This window comes from Podarcis melisellensis (assembly GCF_964234715.1).
Source record: "Podarcis melisellensis genome assembly, chromosome: 12".
Lineage (NCBI taxonomy): Eukaryota > Metazoa > Chordata > Lepidosauria > Squamata > Lacertidae > Podarcis > Podarcis melisellensis.
The window spans coordinates 27,393,300-27,410,050 of record NC_138544.1 but is presented as its reverse complement, the minus strand read 5'-3'; the positions used below and the strand labels follow the sequence as shown (position 1 = coordinate 27,410,050).

The following is a 16,751-nucleotide window of genomic DNA, read 5'->3' as shown; positions in this document are numbered from 1 at the left end:
GTTTCTGAGGTCATTATTAACCAATAAATATGGGATTAATGGTTGGTTAGAGCATTTAACAACTTCTTTAAACAAATAGAAGCAAAGCCTTGCTAAGGGCACTCTCTTCTTCTCAGTTCTTCTCTGTCTTTAGGGAGATTTACAGTAGAATTCTTTACATGTAAACTCAGAAGTAAGTCCCATTAAGTTCAATGATGCTTAATCCTTAAGTATGTGAATATAGGATTTCTTCTTTAGCTTCCAAAGTACTGAATAATATAATAATGATTTCTATTTTTAAAAAAGAAACTCAGATTAATATAATATTTCAATATTATTTTGCCAAGATAACTTGGATTTCTTTCAAACTCTTTCTGTCTCTCTTTGCAGTCGTTCATGCATGATCACAATCTATGCAAAATTATAACTTCCAGGTTCCTTTGACTTCAGAGTGAGAGCTAAACATGTGCCAAAGGTTGTATGTACCCTGTGCTCACTTACCTGGGAGTTAGTGACATTGAATGCAATGGATCTCCTGAGTGTTGCACAGTAAGTGCGGCCCTCCATGCCTTTCTTTCTAGCCCTCGGCATTCTCCCCAACCCACACCTCTCACCACCCCTGATCTGTGTTTTTCTGGGTGCTTTTGCCTGGCTGGAATGTGTCCCTGAACTGTGATAATGCCACTCATTTGACTGGGTTCCCCTAGCCACTCTGGGCGGCTCCCAACAAAAATTAAAAACGCAATAAAACATCAAACATTAAAAACTTCCCTAAGCCAGGCTGCCTTCAGATGTCTTCTAAAAGGCAGATAGTTGTTTATTTCCATGACATCTGATGGGAGGGTGTTCCACAGGATGGGTACCACTACTGAGAAGGCCCTCTGTAACCTCACTTCTCGCAGGGAGGGAACCACCAGAAGGTCCTCAGTGCTGGACCTCAGTGTCCGGGCTGGATGATGGGGTTGGAGATGCTCTTTCAGGTATACTGGGCCGAGGACGTTTAGGGCTTTAAAGGTCAGTACCAACACTTTGAATTGTGCTCGGAAACGTACTGGGAGCCAGTGAAGATCCTTTAGGACTGGTGTTAACACGTTTAACATGTTAGTTCATCTGCAAGCCAATCTCTCCATGGCTACTAGCCACAATGGCTATGTTTTACCTCTACTTTTGGACACAGGATACCTCTGAATACCAGTTGATGGGAATTGTGGGTTGGAAGAGCGCTGTTGTGGTCAGGCTTCGTTTGCAGGCTTCCCACAGGCATCTGGTTCGCCTCTCTGAAAAGAGGAATCTGGTCTATATGGGTCTTTGGCCTGATCCAACAGGGAGCTATTTATTTTCTGTTTATTTTATTGTGTTTTCCCTCTCCACACTCCAACTTCCTGCCTTACGTAAAGCGAGGTAGGATTCCTGTTGCTAATTCATGCTAAGAAACAAAGTATTTCTAAAACTAGGAAAATGCACACAGAGTGATATAGTAGTGGAGTTTTTTCTGTATTTTTTTTCTGTGGAAAAATGTCCGCCTCCACATTCCTAGTTACCTGTGTCCTGTATTTCCATAGGCAACTCTGCACATACAAAAATGTCTAGCCAGTGTGCCAGGTTTTAATGTCAATTATTTAATGTAACTGTTTTTGTTTTGTGTATTAGCGCTAGGATCTGACAATGTTAGATTTATAGATATAGAATGACTGAGATTCTTGGCTGTTATAAGCTCTTAGTAAGAAATATTAGATACGTTTCCATGGAAAAGGCTCAAGAGTTCATATATTTACAAAATCAGTGTGCATCTGCCAAGTTATGAAACAGCATTTGGATGTAAAGTTTATATTAATCTCTACTTAAAATTTTTTAAAATAAACATTAGAAATCAAATGTCTAAGCTCAGTATGGAAAAAGATTTGAAAACTCTTACTTTTAGATAAATGTAGCATTTTGGCATATTTTGCCATGAAGCAAAATATCACTTCAATGTATCGCTTACAATATATGAAGAATAAAACCAGCCACAGATTATATTAAAGCGTACACTAACTTCAGTTAAAAGCGCTATGAAGTACGGATGGCCAAGAAATTCAAGTCTCATTTGAAGCTGAATGGATCACATTTGCACTTTCTGAAGCAATATGCAAACCGAAACACAACTTTCATTCAAAATTCACATTGATCCAAAATTTGCAGTTTGCCAACCAAACAATGCTTACAAAGAAGCCTATATTAGGGTGCAGAAAAATGCCTATATTGATGAAAATAAGAGACACAAATCTACTATATATGTTGGGGAAATGGTTGTCTTTCTGTTTTTCTGTTCTCTGTACGTTTGGATGGTTCACAATACCTTGGCAGCAGACTTGGCATGAGAGTTCCTTTGGTGGGGGCAGTGCTTGTCATCATTTGGATGTCAGCCACCATTTTGAATCCAGATGGCAGACTGAAACATGACTTCAGTGAGACTTTGCCCATTTTGGGGCATAGGTTCGACTGCCTCTCAAAATACTGTCACCAAACTTGGCACCAGAGTTCCTGAGGTGGGGCTGGTGGACTTTGTCACCATTGGGATTCTGGGTACCATTTTGAAACAAGATGGCAGACCAGCACGTGACTTGGGCATGACTTTACCCATTGTTTGGCATAGGGTAAACCACTACTCAAAGTATTGTTGCCCAATGTGGTACAAGGGTTCTGGAGGTGTGTGTGTGTGTGTATCTTCATTGCTCCTTGGATGCTGGGTGCCATTTTGAACCAAAGCAGCAGATCAAAATATGAGTTTGGCATTATTTTACTCAATTTTTGGTGTGGTTAGTCCAAACTCACAGAATACACTATAATTTTTTTAATATATTTTTTAAAAAAGACAAACACAATTTTTTTTTTGCTTATTAAAAACCCAGGCCAACATCAGGCATTCCTCACTAGTGCATTATATTAGGGGAAATTGCTTGCACAAATATGTACCTTAGCCAACATTTCAGTCAAAAATGTGTTTATTCGGAGAAATTCAAACTAGAATGTTGATGAATTTTCATGAGGATTTTTTAAAAATTGCAAATTGCTGTAAAATGTGGAGAACTGAATTGAAGAGTGGTAAAATAAGAACTAAACTAAAGAGAACTAAAGCTGGAAGATCCATCTTCCTAGTCCAACTATCTGACTTTTAGAAGATATCTGAAGGCAATTCTGTATCGGGAAATTTTTAGTGTTTGATGTGCTACAATTTTTCATATATGCTATAAGCCACCCAGAGAGGCTGGGGGAACCCAGCCAGATGGGTGGGGTATAAATAATAAAATTATTATTATTATTAAATTATCCCCACTGTGAAGTAACGTGACATAAACATATCCTCTCTTCCAATCTGATTATGCTTTTGATGGTGGGTTGTTCTACAAGCTCACTATGTACTGCACACAGTTCTTCCCAACAACATAGGACTCCATGACATTCATAGATCACATTACAGTGGTACCTTGATTTACGAACTTAATCCATTCCTGAAGTCCGTTCTTAAACCAAAGCATTCTTAAACCAAGGCGTGCTTTCCCATATCAGCGGGGGACTCAATTTACAAATGGAACACACTCAACAGGAAGCAAAACATTTTCTACTTCCAAGGCAAAGTTCACAAACCAAAACACCTGCTTCCAGGTGTGCAGCGTTCTTAATCCAAGTTGTTCGTAAACTAAGCTGTTCTTAAACCAAGGTACCACTGTATTTCAATTCATATTCATGAATCTTGCACATTTAAACTATTAAACCTGCTGAATTTGACCCTAACCTCTAGGGACAGAGAGGGACAACAAAAAGGGCAATTGTTAAGAAAGGTGTTCTGCTTCATTTCACATCTCTTTTGTTCAATTCTACCTTTACTTTCTCTTTCCTCTAGGAAGAGCATGTAAGACCAACCCAAGCAAATTTCTTCCCATACCTATAACCTAACACAAGGCCTTTAATGAGCCGTGACAAAGGTTAGAAACACTTCGTACCCTAACAATTGTGGCTACCCTCAAAGCATCACATGAACTGTATTTGCTGAGGCTTTTTAGGAGACCCCTCACAGAGCTGCAATTCCCAGCACTTTTAACAAACTACAGAACTCAGGATCTTACTGCCATGGGTTCTCCAGACTTTCAGACAACAGCCTTTCCCCAGCCCTAATCTAGAGATGCTGGGGATTGAATCTGGAAGGTTCTGCATATATAGCCACAGCCCCTCTTGTCCTTCCAGTCCGAAACATTCATTCTTGGTGTATTTTTAAAATTTTGTGATACAGGTGTAACGTCCCCATGGCCTGTGTGTGTCATGCGTTAATCTATTAGGGCTATTGTTAACCTCCTGTCTCACACTCTAAAAATGGAACACTTGCCCGTCTGAGATTTAAGAAGCTATATTACTCAGAATCCAATTATATATCAAGTCTTGATGGCCTGACAGCTCAGCGATAACTTTACAAGGGAAAATCTTGGCCTCCAGGAGAGCTCTTGATATGAATATTGGTCTGCCGGAGATAATGAATGGCTTTGTGTAAGCCTAGCACTGAACTTGACTTTGCCACTGTTCAAGCAGTTGTTAATTCATTTTATATGTGATAAATATGTATTCGAGAGAGAGCAGTGCAAAGTCTTCAGCCATATATCACATGCAACAATGTCTCCCTCATAATCTGCACTGAGGTCCCCCCCCCTTTTGATTGTCAAAATTCAAACTATCTTTGTTCATGGGAGCACATAGTTCATTTTCCATAAATCACAGGCATAAATATTCTACAGCCTGTCTAAATGTTAATGTACACCAGAAGGAGATTCCTCCCCACACCTCCAAGTCATTCTGACACAGTTTAGCTTTCAGAGAATAGCTTAAAATTGGGCAATAATATATTCAGAGCCATCCAATCAGCTGTGCAGGGCGCTGAGCCTAGGTGATGTCATAGGGAGTCGCAATGATGATGTAGTAAATTGAGCAGAATGGAAGGCAAGAGGCAGGGGGCACCAAATTTTGGTCTTGCTCAGGGCGCCACTGAAATTTACAAGACCAAAGTCCACCCGCTGCAAATTTTTATAAATTAACTAGCAGGCATGGGGATGACCAGTGTTCTCAGGTGTGCCGTGCTTGGGAAGGCAGAGGTGAAACCTACCCTCTGCATCTATAATACCAGTGGGGGTGGGAAATCACCTCTCCCTTCCTGAGACACCAGTTAGCATTAGGAAAAAATCTGCCATTGATGGCAAGGGAACTTGCACATCAAAGCAAAGTGGAAATAGATGGATTCACAGCATACTTAAAAGTGACTGGTCAAATATGTTTCGGTCACAGATCATGAGTGGCTTTCTCCATCAGCTCATGCAGCTTTACTGAGTGATATTATAGGCCTTCTCTTTATGCTTGGCTAGCTGATTAGCTCTATTGATGGTTCCCTGATTACTTTATTTGTCTGTGTGATATGGACTGCAAATGTGTAGGAGACGTTATGTTGTTTATTTGTTCCGTTTTGCTATTCACTGCAACCAAATATATAGGTGTACACCATCTGGGTTTGGTTGTTTCTTTCATATGGAAAGTCTTAATAAAGTGTTCTTAAAAACAAAGCAAGAAAGCTCAACTGAGCGAAAATCTTCGTTGAGGAGAAAATGGGTGGCTTGCCCGTGATCTTCAGTACTGCTCCCAATGTGAAATGTGGGCAATCTGAGTATCAGTATTAGTCACAAGAGATTGTGAGAAGGGATCAAGACGGGATTGGGTCCTCTTCTTGTCAATTGCCTGCGCTTCCCACACAATCACCCTCCTTCCTCCCTCCCCTTTGTGAGGGACAAAGGGCCTTTCTAGGAGCAGTGAAAGTGTTGCTTTTATTAAACAAGCCATCAAAATCTAGAACATGGGTAGGCAAACTGAGGCTCGGGGGCTGGATCCGGCCCAATCGCCTTCTAAATCCAGCCCACGGACAGTCCAGGAATCAGCATGTTTTTACATGAGTAGAATGTGTCCTTTTATTTAAAATGCATCTGTGGGTTATTTGTAGGGCATAGGAATTCGTTCATCCCCCCCCCCCGAAAAAAATATGGTCTGGCCCCTCACAAGGTCTGAAGGACAGTGGAACGGCCCCCTGCTGAAAAAGTTTGCTGATCCCTGATCTAGAGCGTATTTATTTTAAACATTGATAACCTGCCCTTAAGCCAAATACCAGTAGTAAGACAGTCCCTGCCCTCAAGTTTACAATCTGAAAAGATTTGACACACAAGGAAAAGCAGATAGGGAGAGAGGAGAAGTTACCGTATATATAAAAATAGCAATCTCAGGTTCCAGTTCTTAACATTATAGATTTTCTAGTATTATGACACTGCTCTGTCTATGCTAGTTCTAGTTACAGATAGGTAGCCGTGTTGGTCTGCCATAGTCAAAAACAAAAAAAATTCCTTCCAGTAGCACCTTAAAGACCAACTAAGTTAGTTCTTGGTATGAGCTTTCATGTGCATCCACACGAAAGCTCATACCAAGAACTAACTTAGTTGGTCTTTAAGGTGCTACTGGAAGGAATTTTTTTGTTTTGACTATGCTAGTTCTAGTTCGCCTCCCTAATTCCAGAAACAGACAAAGGTATAATTAAATAAGGAAAATGTATCCTGCTTGTTAGCCCTGCAGTCAGTGGCATAGTGGGGGTGCGGGTACAGGGGCAGTTGCCCCAAGTGAAAAATTGTTAAGGGCACAAAAATTCAACACCTGGTGCTGCCTCAATACACCTGTGTGCTTCCGTCAGCCATTGAAATTGGCTTCTCCCTGCGAGCCAAGTGACTTCTCTAGACAACGGAATGACTCTTCTTATCTCTGTGGCAGCTGTGATCTCACAGGTGACGTGGATGCCGTCAGGCAGTTGAATGCACTTGTGCACGCCATCTGTTCCCCTCCCTCATACACACACACCCGTGCGGCCCCGGGGGCTAGCAACCCACACTATGCCACTGCCTGTAGTGGTCTCAAGTTGCTTAGATGCCTGTAGCATTGCAGCAGGCATTAATTTTTTCGGAGAGCTGCAGTGGAAAGTGGAAGTAGCAAATGTCCTATATGGGTGAAAGGAGACTAAGGGTGGACCCTAAGGTCTTATTCACAGGCCCAGAAAGATGAAAATTGTATCTCTGAAGGCAAGATGCATGAGCCATCCCTGTAACAGAGGGGTGAATGCATGAGATCTCTCTTTGACCACAAATGATGAATACTAGCAATGTGACTCAGTTGTGCTTCCTGTGACTGTGCAGATAACGAATGGCCAAAGTTGCTGCTTTACAGTGGTAATGCAGGCCACTGGTTGGGGTGAATGGCAGCAAGAATGGTCCCCTTCAAGGATGCATCAAACATTTACAGCAAGACCCACTTATATCATCTCTCTCTAGTTCTAGCAAAGGGGAAGATTAGCTATTCTATTTTAATAAATACATTGTAATAATCAAACCAAATAGATCTAGCTTCTACTGATGCCTCTCTGTTTGATTTAATGAAAGGGGTGACCTGAACATCAATTCTTGGCAGCTTCATGCTTTGCATTTGTGAGAGCTTTCATGCTGTGCACAAATGTATGACAAAGTTCTTTGCCTACTTGTCTATACTCCATGAACTTGGCAGCAACGTCTGACAAAGCAATTCAATTACACTTTGGGTTTATTGTCCTTGGCCCAGATCCTACTTCTGCAGATATACACATTGCAGATCTGTGTGCCCTGAAAAGTAGTATTGTCTATGTTATTGCAATCTATGACCTGGGTGTAAGCCAGATCATCGTTCCCCAGAAGCAAGGCTTACACATGATCCCGATTGTCAATTATGCAGAGGACAAGTGCTCTGCATTGTAGTGGCACCTTTGGCAGAGGAAGCCTCTTTACTGTGAATTTCGGCTGAACTACTTGAGTGTTGTTATACACTTGCTTGTGATAAGGATGAGTCTGTGAACTTGGCAGCAATGTTTGACCAAGCAATTTAATTATACTTTGGTTGTAATGCCTGTGATCGTAGGTAGGGGTTGGTATGGAGGTAGTCAAAGGAGGGTTGTTGCATCAAAGCCTTGCACCTTCTCTGCTTCCCCTGCTACATGTTATAATTTGTGTGTGCTAGTCAGTTGACCCCTGGTCTGGTGGTGGTGTTAAACATCATGGCAGGATCTGCATTGATCTTCTAAGCGTTATAACATATAACGATCTATAATGCTTAATGGCAGTTTCCCTTTGCCAGTGGGTCGCTGCTCTGCAGTGCCCTCTAGTGGCACATTTTAATAACACATTTTTAACGTTATAAACGACAAGTGTAGATCCGTCCCAGGTCTGCCCAGAATAAAGCATCTATCATCCACAATTTGTTTGTGGATACAGAGGACAACCTGGTGTGTTTAACTAAGTCCTAGGCAAATAATCTGGATAGCCCTGTGCTAGACTAGCTGTGTCTGCTTGGGCACTTTCTGTCAGGCGACAGAAAGGAAGTGAAGTCGCCATCTTCCATTTAAAATAATCCAACATCCATGCCAGGAGACTGATCCACTCTGTCAGAATGTGAGAGATTGTTTGTAGTGGTTAGGAGGTACTGGTCAGTCAAAATCAGGGTTTTTTGTTCCCATGTATCTTTTTCAGGATGATTGTGGAACATTTTCACAAATACTCTGAACTGTCACACTTTTAGGTTTCTCTTTATTTGACATCTTGTATGAACAAATTATGAAATATACCTCACAAATTGGAAATATTTACAGTTTCTTTACAGCAAGGCATTGTTCAGGTTTTGACTTATGGCATCCTTAAAGCATTCTGTCTTTCAAAACAAAGACATCCGTGTTGTTGCAGCATGCTCATAATTCATTCATTAGGCTTTGCGTAGGAAAGGCGAGCCTTTCAAGTCTCATTTCCATTCCTGCCATTGTGCAATCCATTGTTTAAACGCTCTCCATTTTCATGTCTGCGGGTTGTTGTGTTTTAGTTTTCATTAAAGAAAATCGTCATAAGGCGAGCCCGAGTAAGAGTCTGAAAAATTCATTTTAAAATATGATCACAGCCATCCAAAAATCATTCAGACAAAAGAAGAAGAAAACATTAAGGACGTTATCACTACTGTGTATCGTCAAAATATGCAGTAAAATATCTTCAAATAACAGGAGAGAAAATCAAGACGAATCTCTGCAAGGAGATGCCACTGTGCTGTTGTTGTTTTCAGCTGTGAACTTATTGCAAATAAAAAGCCGCCATGTTTCTATTGCCTTCTCTCAAAAGTCGCTGCCGTCTACATCTTTGCCTCTTAAAGAAAATCCTGAAAGTAGTTGTTCTTCTTGAAAACTGTAAACCACTCAGTAGGCTCTTCCATTATAAATTAGGTGTGGGCCTCCATTACACATGTTGTCTGTCATTTCCTGTAAGCATAAAATGGGGAGTTATGATTAAAGGCAATTTTTTTTGTCAGCTTTGCATGTTGCTAATTAGCCAGTACAGATTTAAGCAACGTAAGGACTGAAGCTCACATCTGGCCTGTGCCAGATTTTCTTTCCTAGAATTATTCCACCCAGAATGATCAGCCCCTGGGTGCATTGCCACACAATGACAGTATGGAGCTGCCAGACAATCTGTTCAATGAGAGATTGGATGACACTGACTATTAGGAGTCAGCATGGTGTAGCGGTTAGAGTGTTGGACCATGACCTGGGAGACCAGGCTTCAAAACCCCACTTGGCCATGAAGCTCTAAAGGTGGCCTTAGGCTAGTTGCTCCCTCTCGGCCTAACCTACTCCCCACAGGGTTGTTGTGAGGATAAAATAAGGAGAAGGAGAACTAAGTACACCACCTCAAGCTCCTTGGAGGAAAAAGTGGCATAGAAAAGTATAAATAAATGAACATTGAATGAGCCATCATTCTGATCTGTTTGTGAGATTAGAAGACATTGTGTTAAGCAAGTGTCATCCCAAGCAAGTGTCATTCCTCATCCCTTTGCTTATTAGGGAAAAGTTCTGATCTTTTGGAAATCAGGCTTGTTGTGTGAGGGCTCCAAATCGGCTTCAATTGCACCGCCTGAATTTCCTGGGGTATGATTGAATCCCACCCAAAAGAGTGACAGTCTGGAAGCACCCTTAGTCATGGGTGTGGAAAAGCCTTGGTAGTTTGCAGCCCACAGGCCTGAGTCTGCTTCCCCGACTCATCGTTTAGGGGAGCTTAATGCTGTGTAACATGATGTAATGAAAGGTGATTGCATGAGAGAGCTAGAAAAAAACCCCAGACATTCTTCAGCAACCCAAATGGAAGGATGCTGCGCACGGAAGCATAGCAAAAGCTTCTTCACCAACACCAGCCTTACCCATTCCAGCACACAGGCAACAAGGTAAAATGAAAACATCCCCGGTACACCTGCAACTGATCTTGAAGCTTAGAGACTACCCCAAATGACTATGAATTCAGAAGACAGTACACTTCTGAATACCAGTTGCAAGAAACCACGGGGAGAAGAGTGCTGTTGCCCTCAGGTTCTGCTTGCGGTCTTCCTATAAACATCTAGTTGGCCACTGGATTCTGGAATAGACGGACCACTGCCTGGATCCAGCAGGCTCTTATGTTCTTAAGATTGATGGCCTGGTTGTCACTCATCCCTCTAGGTTTTATGACTTGTCTGGTATTTTCCTTGGACCCCTGTGTTAGACATCTGCCTCACTGCCGCTTTAACTTAGCTTTCACTTTCTTTTTGTGGTGGCCCTCGAGCTCCAGTTCTTGTTAGGTCCTGATAGGTTTCTGTTTCTCAACAACTTATATTTCACATTGAGATGTGGACCTACTTTAGGGATGTGGCTCATCTAGTTGTTTTACTCCAACTCCCATCATCCCTCACTATTGGCCATGGTGGCTGGGGCTGATGGGAGTTGGAGTCCAAGGTCATCTGGAAGGCCCTAGACTCCTTATCGCCTCATCCCTGGTCTACTGACTTCTTTCTCCTTCATTCCCAGTGCTGTTGGGATCTGCCTCCTGGTTATTTCAACTCTCCTTACAGCAACAGGACATGTAGCCAGTGTGGTGTAGTGGTTAAGAGCGGTAGTCTCGTAATCTGGTGAACCGGGTTCGCGTCTCCGTTCCTCCACATGCAGCTGCTGGGTGACCTTGGGCCAGTCACACTTCTTTGAAGTCTCTCAGCCTCACTCACCTCACAGAGTGTTTGTTGTGGAGGAGGAAGGGAAAGGAGAATGTTAGCCGCTTTGAGACTCCTTAAAGGGAGTGAAAAGCGGGATATCAAATCCAAACTCTTATCTGCCCTTCCTTCACCCTAGACAGCAGATAGCATGTGACTGAAAAAGTGTCTTTGACAAGCGGTAGCAGCAGAAATAACAACAACAACAACAATTTATTATTTATACCCCACCCATCTGGCTGGGTTTCCCCAGTCACTCTGGGCAGCTTCCAGCCGAATATTAAAAACACAATACAATGTACCGCATCAGACATAAAAAAACCTCCCTAATGGTCGCCCTAAGCAGTTTCTTACAATAAATCTGTCTTGTCCTGTTTTTATAATGCCCCATGGAAGAAATGGAACCTATGTTTGTATTATGGAAGAGATGACAGTTGGGTCACAATTTGATACCTTGGTCTCTGCTGGGATTTCCAGGAAGGGCGCCAGATAATGTCGGTTGAGGTGAGGATGTGGCGATGTAGATACCTGTCTGCTGGGAAACAGAGTGAGATGAGTAAACTTAACATCCTTTCAGCCATTAAGCAGCCAATTGATGTCACCAGTGAAAGCCAGTATCATTCAGTAAAACAAATATTGGAGGAGGACTCAGGAGCTCCTCAGTCAGCCAAGTCACTGTGTTTGCTTAGATTTCCCCATTTATAAAAAGGAAATTATGGAGCTTACTTACATGATCAGAGATAACGAGGGTGTATCAGTACTATGAGTACTATCACATTAAAATACAGGAGGAGGAGGAGGAGGAGGAAAGCCCCTGATTATACCCATTATAACTGGATTCTGCCTCAGATATAACTTCGTAGTATAAACAAATCCAAACTTGTTGAAATAGTTGAAAGAGGAGAACAACTCAGGAGAGTTGTGAGGATGGATGGTTAAAGGGCCGTTTTAGGCACTTCTCACATGGGAAGTGCAACATCATGGTTTTGTATCCTTTGTGAGCTATTGGGGGTAGGTCTAAATTCTCAGTTCATTTGGGCTTCCAGTTCCGGTCTGCCTTAATGGAGGCAGCACCCATGACAGCGGGAGATCGTTGCCAAAGAAAAAACAAGGATGATTGAGGGTAATTATCCTTGCAAGTTCGCCCCAGGGACAGGGGGGAATGGGCTTCACTCGCAGTTCATCTCAGTACCTGGCTCTTGGCAGGATATTAGCTCCACCCAAGGCATGATGGAGAACAGCAACAACCGGGAAAAGATAGACATAATGTTTTACAAGGACAGGAAGAAACATCACAGACAGAATAATTGCCACACACAGGAAGAGCAAGGAAATAGTTTGAATGTTTAACTGTAAATTTATAAATCATTTAATATGTCAATACAAATGGAAGTTGTCAATATAAGTTGTTGTATAAGGGATTGTTATTTTGACTGGAGTGTAACTGAAATTAAGAAGACTTTGGAATGCAGAAATAAAGTAAATCATCAAACCATCAATTCTAGCATGTGGGGGGGGGTCACCTAAATTATATAATTTGGCATCTGAATAATTGGTATTAGTAATTGTATTATAATTTGGCATTGTTATAATGAGGCTATTACTGGATTATTGTAATTGAAAACTAATAAAAATTATTATAAGAAATAAATTCTCAATACATTCATTCAAAAATGCTTACATAAAGTTAGCTATTTGAATTTTGCTCCTGAAAGTCATTATGATTATTGGTGGTCAGTTTTTTAACGAAATTGTTTAACTCTTGACACTAAGCTTCCAACTGTGCAGTGCTTTGTGGGGGGTTTTATGGGATACTCAAGGGTACGGAGTACCAGCACCTGTTTTTGTTGTTAAAAAGTGTGGCACTTACTGTAACAACTTCATGGTGAGTACCAGCACCTAGTTTTCTAGAAAAAAAGCACTGCAACCGTGTCAATCTAACTCAGGAAAGTGCAATGCAAAAAAGTGTAAGTTTTTTTGTTTGTTTGTTTTAAAAGATGATTTGGCTGTCTGTGACAAGGGTCTGTATTTTAAGTGCATACTGATTTGAAAAGGTGTAAGTCAGTCCACCGGTACATTCAACAAAATGCCTATTTGGATGCTTATAATAAGGATCAATAAGTTAAGTGAAGAACATACTTCCAACTCTAACATCTTACTGTGCAGTTTTCTGTGTCATGTTTCCTAGAAGTATTGTAAGTGAATAAAGACTTCTGGGGGTGATTTCAAAGCATCAACCAAGGACTCAGCTACATTAGTAAAAAAACAGCACTTTGAATGTGTTATAAACATGCAACGCCAGATAGCGCTGGAGAGAAAAAGAAAAAAATCTTTGCGATTTTCCATAGTGTTTTCTTTCTTTCATTTTAAAGATTTAATTTCTGACTTATTTATAGCATTTTCCCCCTGTGTGTAGATCCACCCCAAGTCTGATTATGCATTCCTGTAAGAAACTAAACTTGCTACAGAGTTATTAAAAACCAAACCAAGCATTGTAGCATTCTAGAATTTAGCATACCTTGAAGGTAACTCTGGTGTCGGGGGTACCACTGGGCAGCTGGGCAGGTCGGTTATTTCAATACCCCTCAATCTCTAATATAACAGTCACAAATGAGGCAGAGAAACAGGCAGCATGTCAGTATCAATATATAGAAAGTTGTACTTCCTGTACAGATGTACACAATCAGCAACTTCTGGCAATATACTCTAGTGCTGGACTGTACCTCTTTAGAGTATAGGAGCAGATGCCCAAGGGCATTCTCTTGCTAAGAATACCTTGTACATCCCCAGAAAGCCTGGCTCAAACCTCAAACCTGGTATGCAGGTTTTGTACGCTCTGGGAATATGTGGGGGAAATTCAGCCGTCTGATTCTTCCACTTGCAGTTTGAAGCAGTACAAACCAACAACACATCCATTGCATGGGGTTGCTGATTGTTCAGCTTGACCTCCAACATTGGGGTGGAGTTCACCTGTGGCCTCCAGTGTTGTTGGGATCCGAGCTATCATCATTCCCAGCTCCCAATGATCAGAGACAATGTGAGTTGTCATTCAGAAGGACATCTGGAGGGCCATGGGTTTTCCATCCCTGTCCCACATAGATTTAATCTTCGGACTCTCTCCATTTTACAAAGTACTAAGCAGGGGGAAACACTCAGGGCTTTTTCCCCCAGCCAAAAGTCGCAAAACTCAGTTCCTGCACCTCTCAGATGGGCACCATTGCCATTATAAGAGAATGAGGGAGGCGTTCATGGTGAGTTCCGGCACCTTTTTTTCTAGGAAAAATATCACTGGAAACAATATTTCCATGCAGTGAGGTGTGTCTGTATATTCACATTAATTAAGCAGGTTATTTAGGGAGTGCTAGACTTAGCGGCTAAGCATTTGTCTATCTTATACAATGGAACAATGTAGATAATTGACGCATTTTGTTGAAATGGGTGTACTGCGGAGATACGGTATCCAAAAATAGCTTTCTATAACAGAACGAAGCGTGCACCAAACGGCAGTGTTTCATTTCCCAGTCCTTTGTAAAGCCGAAAATTGAATTCTTCCCCTTACTGCTGAATGAATATATTAGAACACAAGAAGAGCCTTTCGGGAAGAAACGCAACGGTTTGGGAAGACTGCCCAACTTACCTTCTCGCCCATTTCGTGGGAGTGATGCAGCGAGTGCTCTCTTTCTGAAAACATTCTTCTTTGCTCGTAGCTAGCTAGCCGACAAGTCAGCCACGAGGACAGAGTGCAGCCACCAATGCCGATGCAAGCCAGGGACATGGAGGTGACATGCAGAGGATAGAGAGTTGAGGATTTCTTTGTCAGAGCCCGAAGGAACTGAAAATTTAATATTCCTCCAATTAGTCCACAGATACAGCAGGCTGAGAAAAGTATCATCTAGGAGGAGACAAGAAAGATCACGTTACCATGGACTTCTCAGCCAGAGAAGGCAATTGCGGTGCAGGGGAGCTAGAAAGCAGAGTGACGGACTGACGGATATATAACCGCATGGCCCAAAACATTTAAATAAATAAATAAAACTCCCCTGGGCAGGTGATGACAAAGTATTTTGCAAACAATACTGTATTGGCCCGAACATAAGCCGCACACGAATATAAGCCGCAGCTTTAAAACTGGAGGGAGGGGGAAGAAAAGAAGAAAAAAAATACCCGAATATAACTCGCTCCCTTCCTTGCTACTCCTGGCTGCATACTGGGGGGCTGCATACTGGGGCGGGAGGCAAGCCGTGCTGCATTCCTGGTGGACTTTCCCCTTCCTCAGTCTCGGGGGGGGGGAGCTTCTGGTGCTGTTTGACCCACACTCATAGCTGCATACTGTAAGGTTGCAAATATAAGCTGCACGGTCAGAATTTGGGAGGAAAGTGTGGCTTATATTTGGGCCAATACGTTACAGTGGTACCTCGGGTTACAGACACTTCAGGTTACAGATGCTTCAGGTTACAGACTCCGCTAACCCAGAAATAGTACCTCGGGTTAAGAACTTTGCTTCAGGATGAGAACAGGAATCATGCAGTGGCGGTGCAGCAGGAGGCCCCATTAGCTAAATGGTGCTTCAGGTTAAGAACGGTTTCAGGTTAAGAACGGACCTCCAGAATGAATTAAGTTCTTAACCCAAGGTACCACTGTATATGCAATGGGGATTCTTCAGGTGTGATGCCTGCATCACAGGGAGTTAGACGAGATGACCCTCTGGGCCCATCCCAACTCTACATTTCCAAGAATCTAGATTTTCCGAAAACCAACCATAAATGATAAAAGACGACCAAAAAGAACAAGAAAAATCTTCCTTGCCCAGAGGCAGCATAAAATGATGTACAGCCCAGATTCAAAACATAAATTTTAAAAGCCTAGGTGAATTAAATACAACAACTCTTCACCAGCCTCCCGGTGAGCCTCTCTAGGCTGCTCCACAGCTGAGGTGCCACTACCAAAAAGGCCCTTTGCTTGATAGCCACCTGCTGCACTTCACGTGGTGGGGCACTCATAGCCATAGCAGGGCCTCTGAAGAAAATCAGGTAGGCACATGTGGGGAGAGGTGAGTTTTCATGGAAATACAGTTTTCGACCTCAGTTACACCCAGCATGTCGATGAACACATATATGAAAGGTGTAAGAAGTAGCTATGAGTTCTATAGAAATTTTGACACCTGTGTGTACATTTTCTCAGTATGTGTAACAGGTGTTGCCATTCTTTTGGGGCCTGTGGGCACATCTTTAAACCATAGAAACCATTGTGGGCACCACGTACGCCACAACCAGGCAGATTGGACAGCTTCTCATATTGGCTACCACAGAATGCTTCTTTCAAGTTTATTTTCAACAGAGGCCCTTAAAGTGTACACCTCAGATATCAAAAGCCAAGCTAAAGAGGTGCCTAAGTAAGATTCTTCTTCTGTTTTGCATCAGTGGGCTCTTTGCCATTATAAATCATAATATTAGATAACATCAGGGCATTTTTTCAGCTGGAACTTGCTGGAACTCAGTCCCGACACCTCACAGGTGGGTGCCATTGCCATTATAAGAGATTACATTGCCATTGTAACTCACTCTACATGGGGCTGCCCTTGAGACTGACCCAGAAACTCCAGCGGGTGCAGAATGCCGTGGCAAGACTCCTTACGGGGTCTTCGC

At 42.2% G+C, this 16,751-nt stretch overlaps 1 protein-coding gene across 5 annotated transcripts in view; it reads right to left on the bottom strand.

Moving 5' to 3' along the window:
- Positions 1 to 8,619: 8,619 nt before the first annotated feature.
- Positions 8,620 to 16,751, bottom strand: part of TMEM196 (transmembrane protein 196) — a 29,555-nt gene continuing 21,423 nt past the window's right edge. For 3 of the 5 annotated variants that reach the window (XM_081883459.1, XM_081883460.1, XM_081883457.1), the window contains exons 3-6: positions 14,744 to 14,998; positions 13,625 to 13,698; positions 11,560 to 11,641; positions 8,620 to 9,352 (exon numbers count right to left, since the gene is read on the bottom strand). In XM_081883459.1, the coding sequence (XP_081739585.1) occupies positions 9,290 to 9,352; positions 11,560 to 11,641; positions 13,625 to 13,698; positions 14,744 to 14,998 (474 nt within the window). In that variant the 3' untranslated portion in view covers positions 8,620 to 9,289. The remainder of the gene's footprint in view (positions 9,353 to 11,559; positions 11,642 to 13,624; positions 13,699 to 14,743; positions 14,999 to 16,751) is intronic. The other 2 variants (XM_081883458.1, XM_081883461.1) reach the window with 2 other exon arrangements.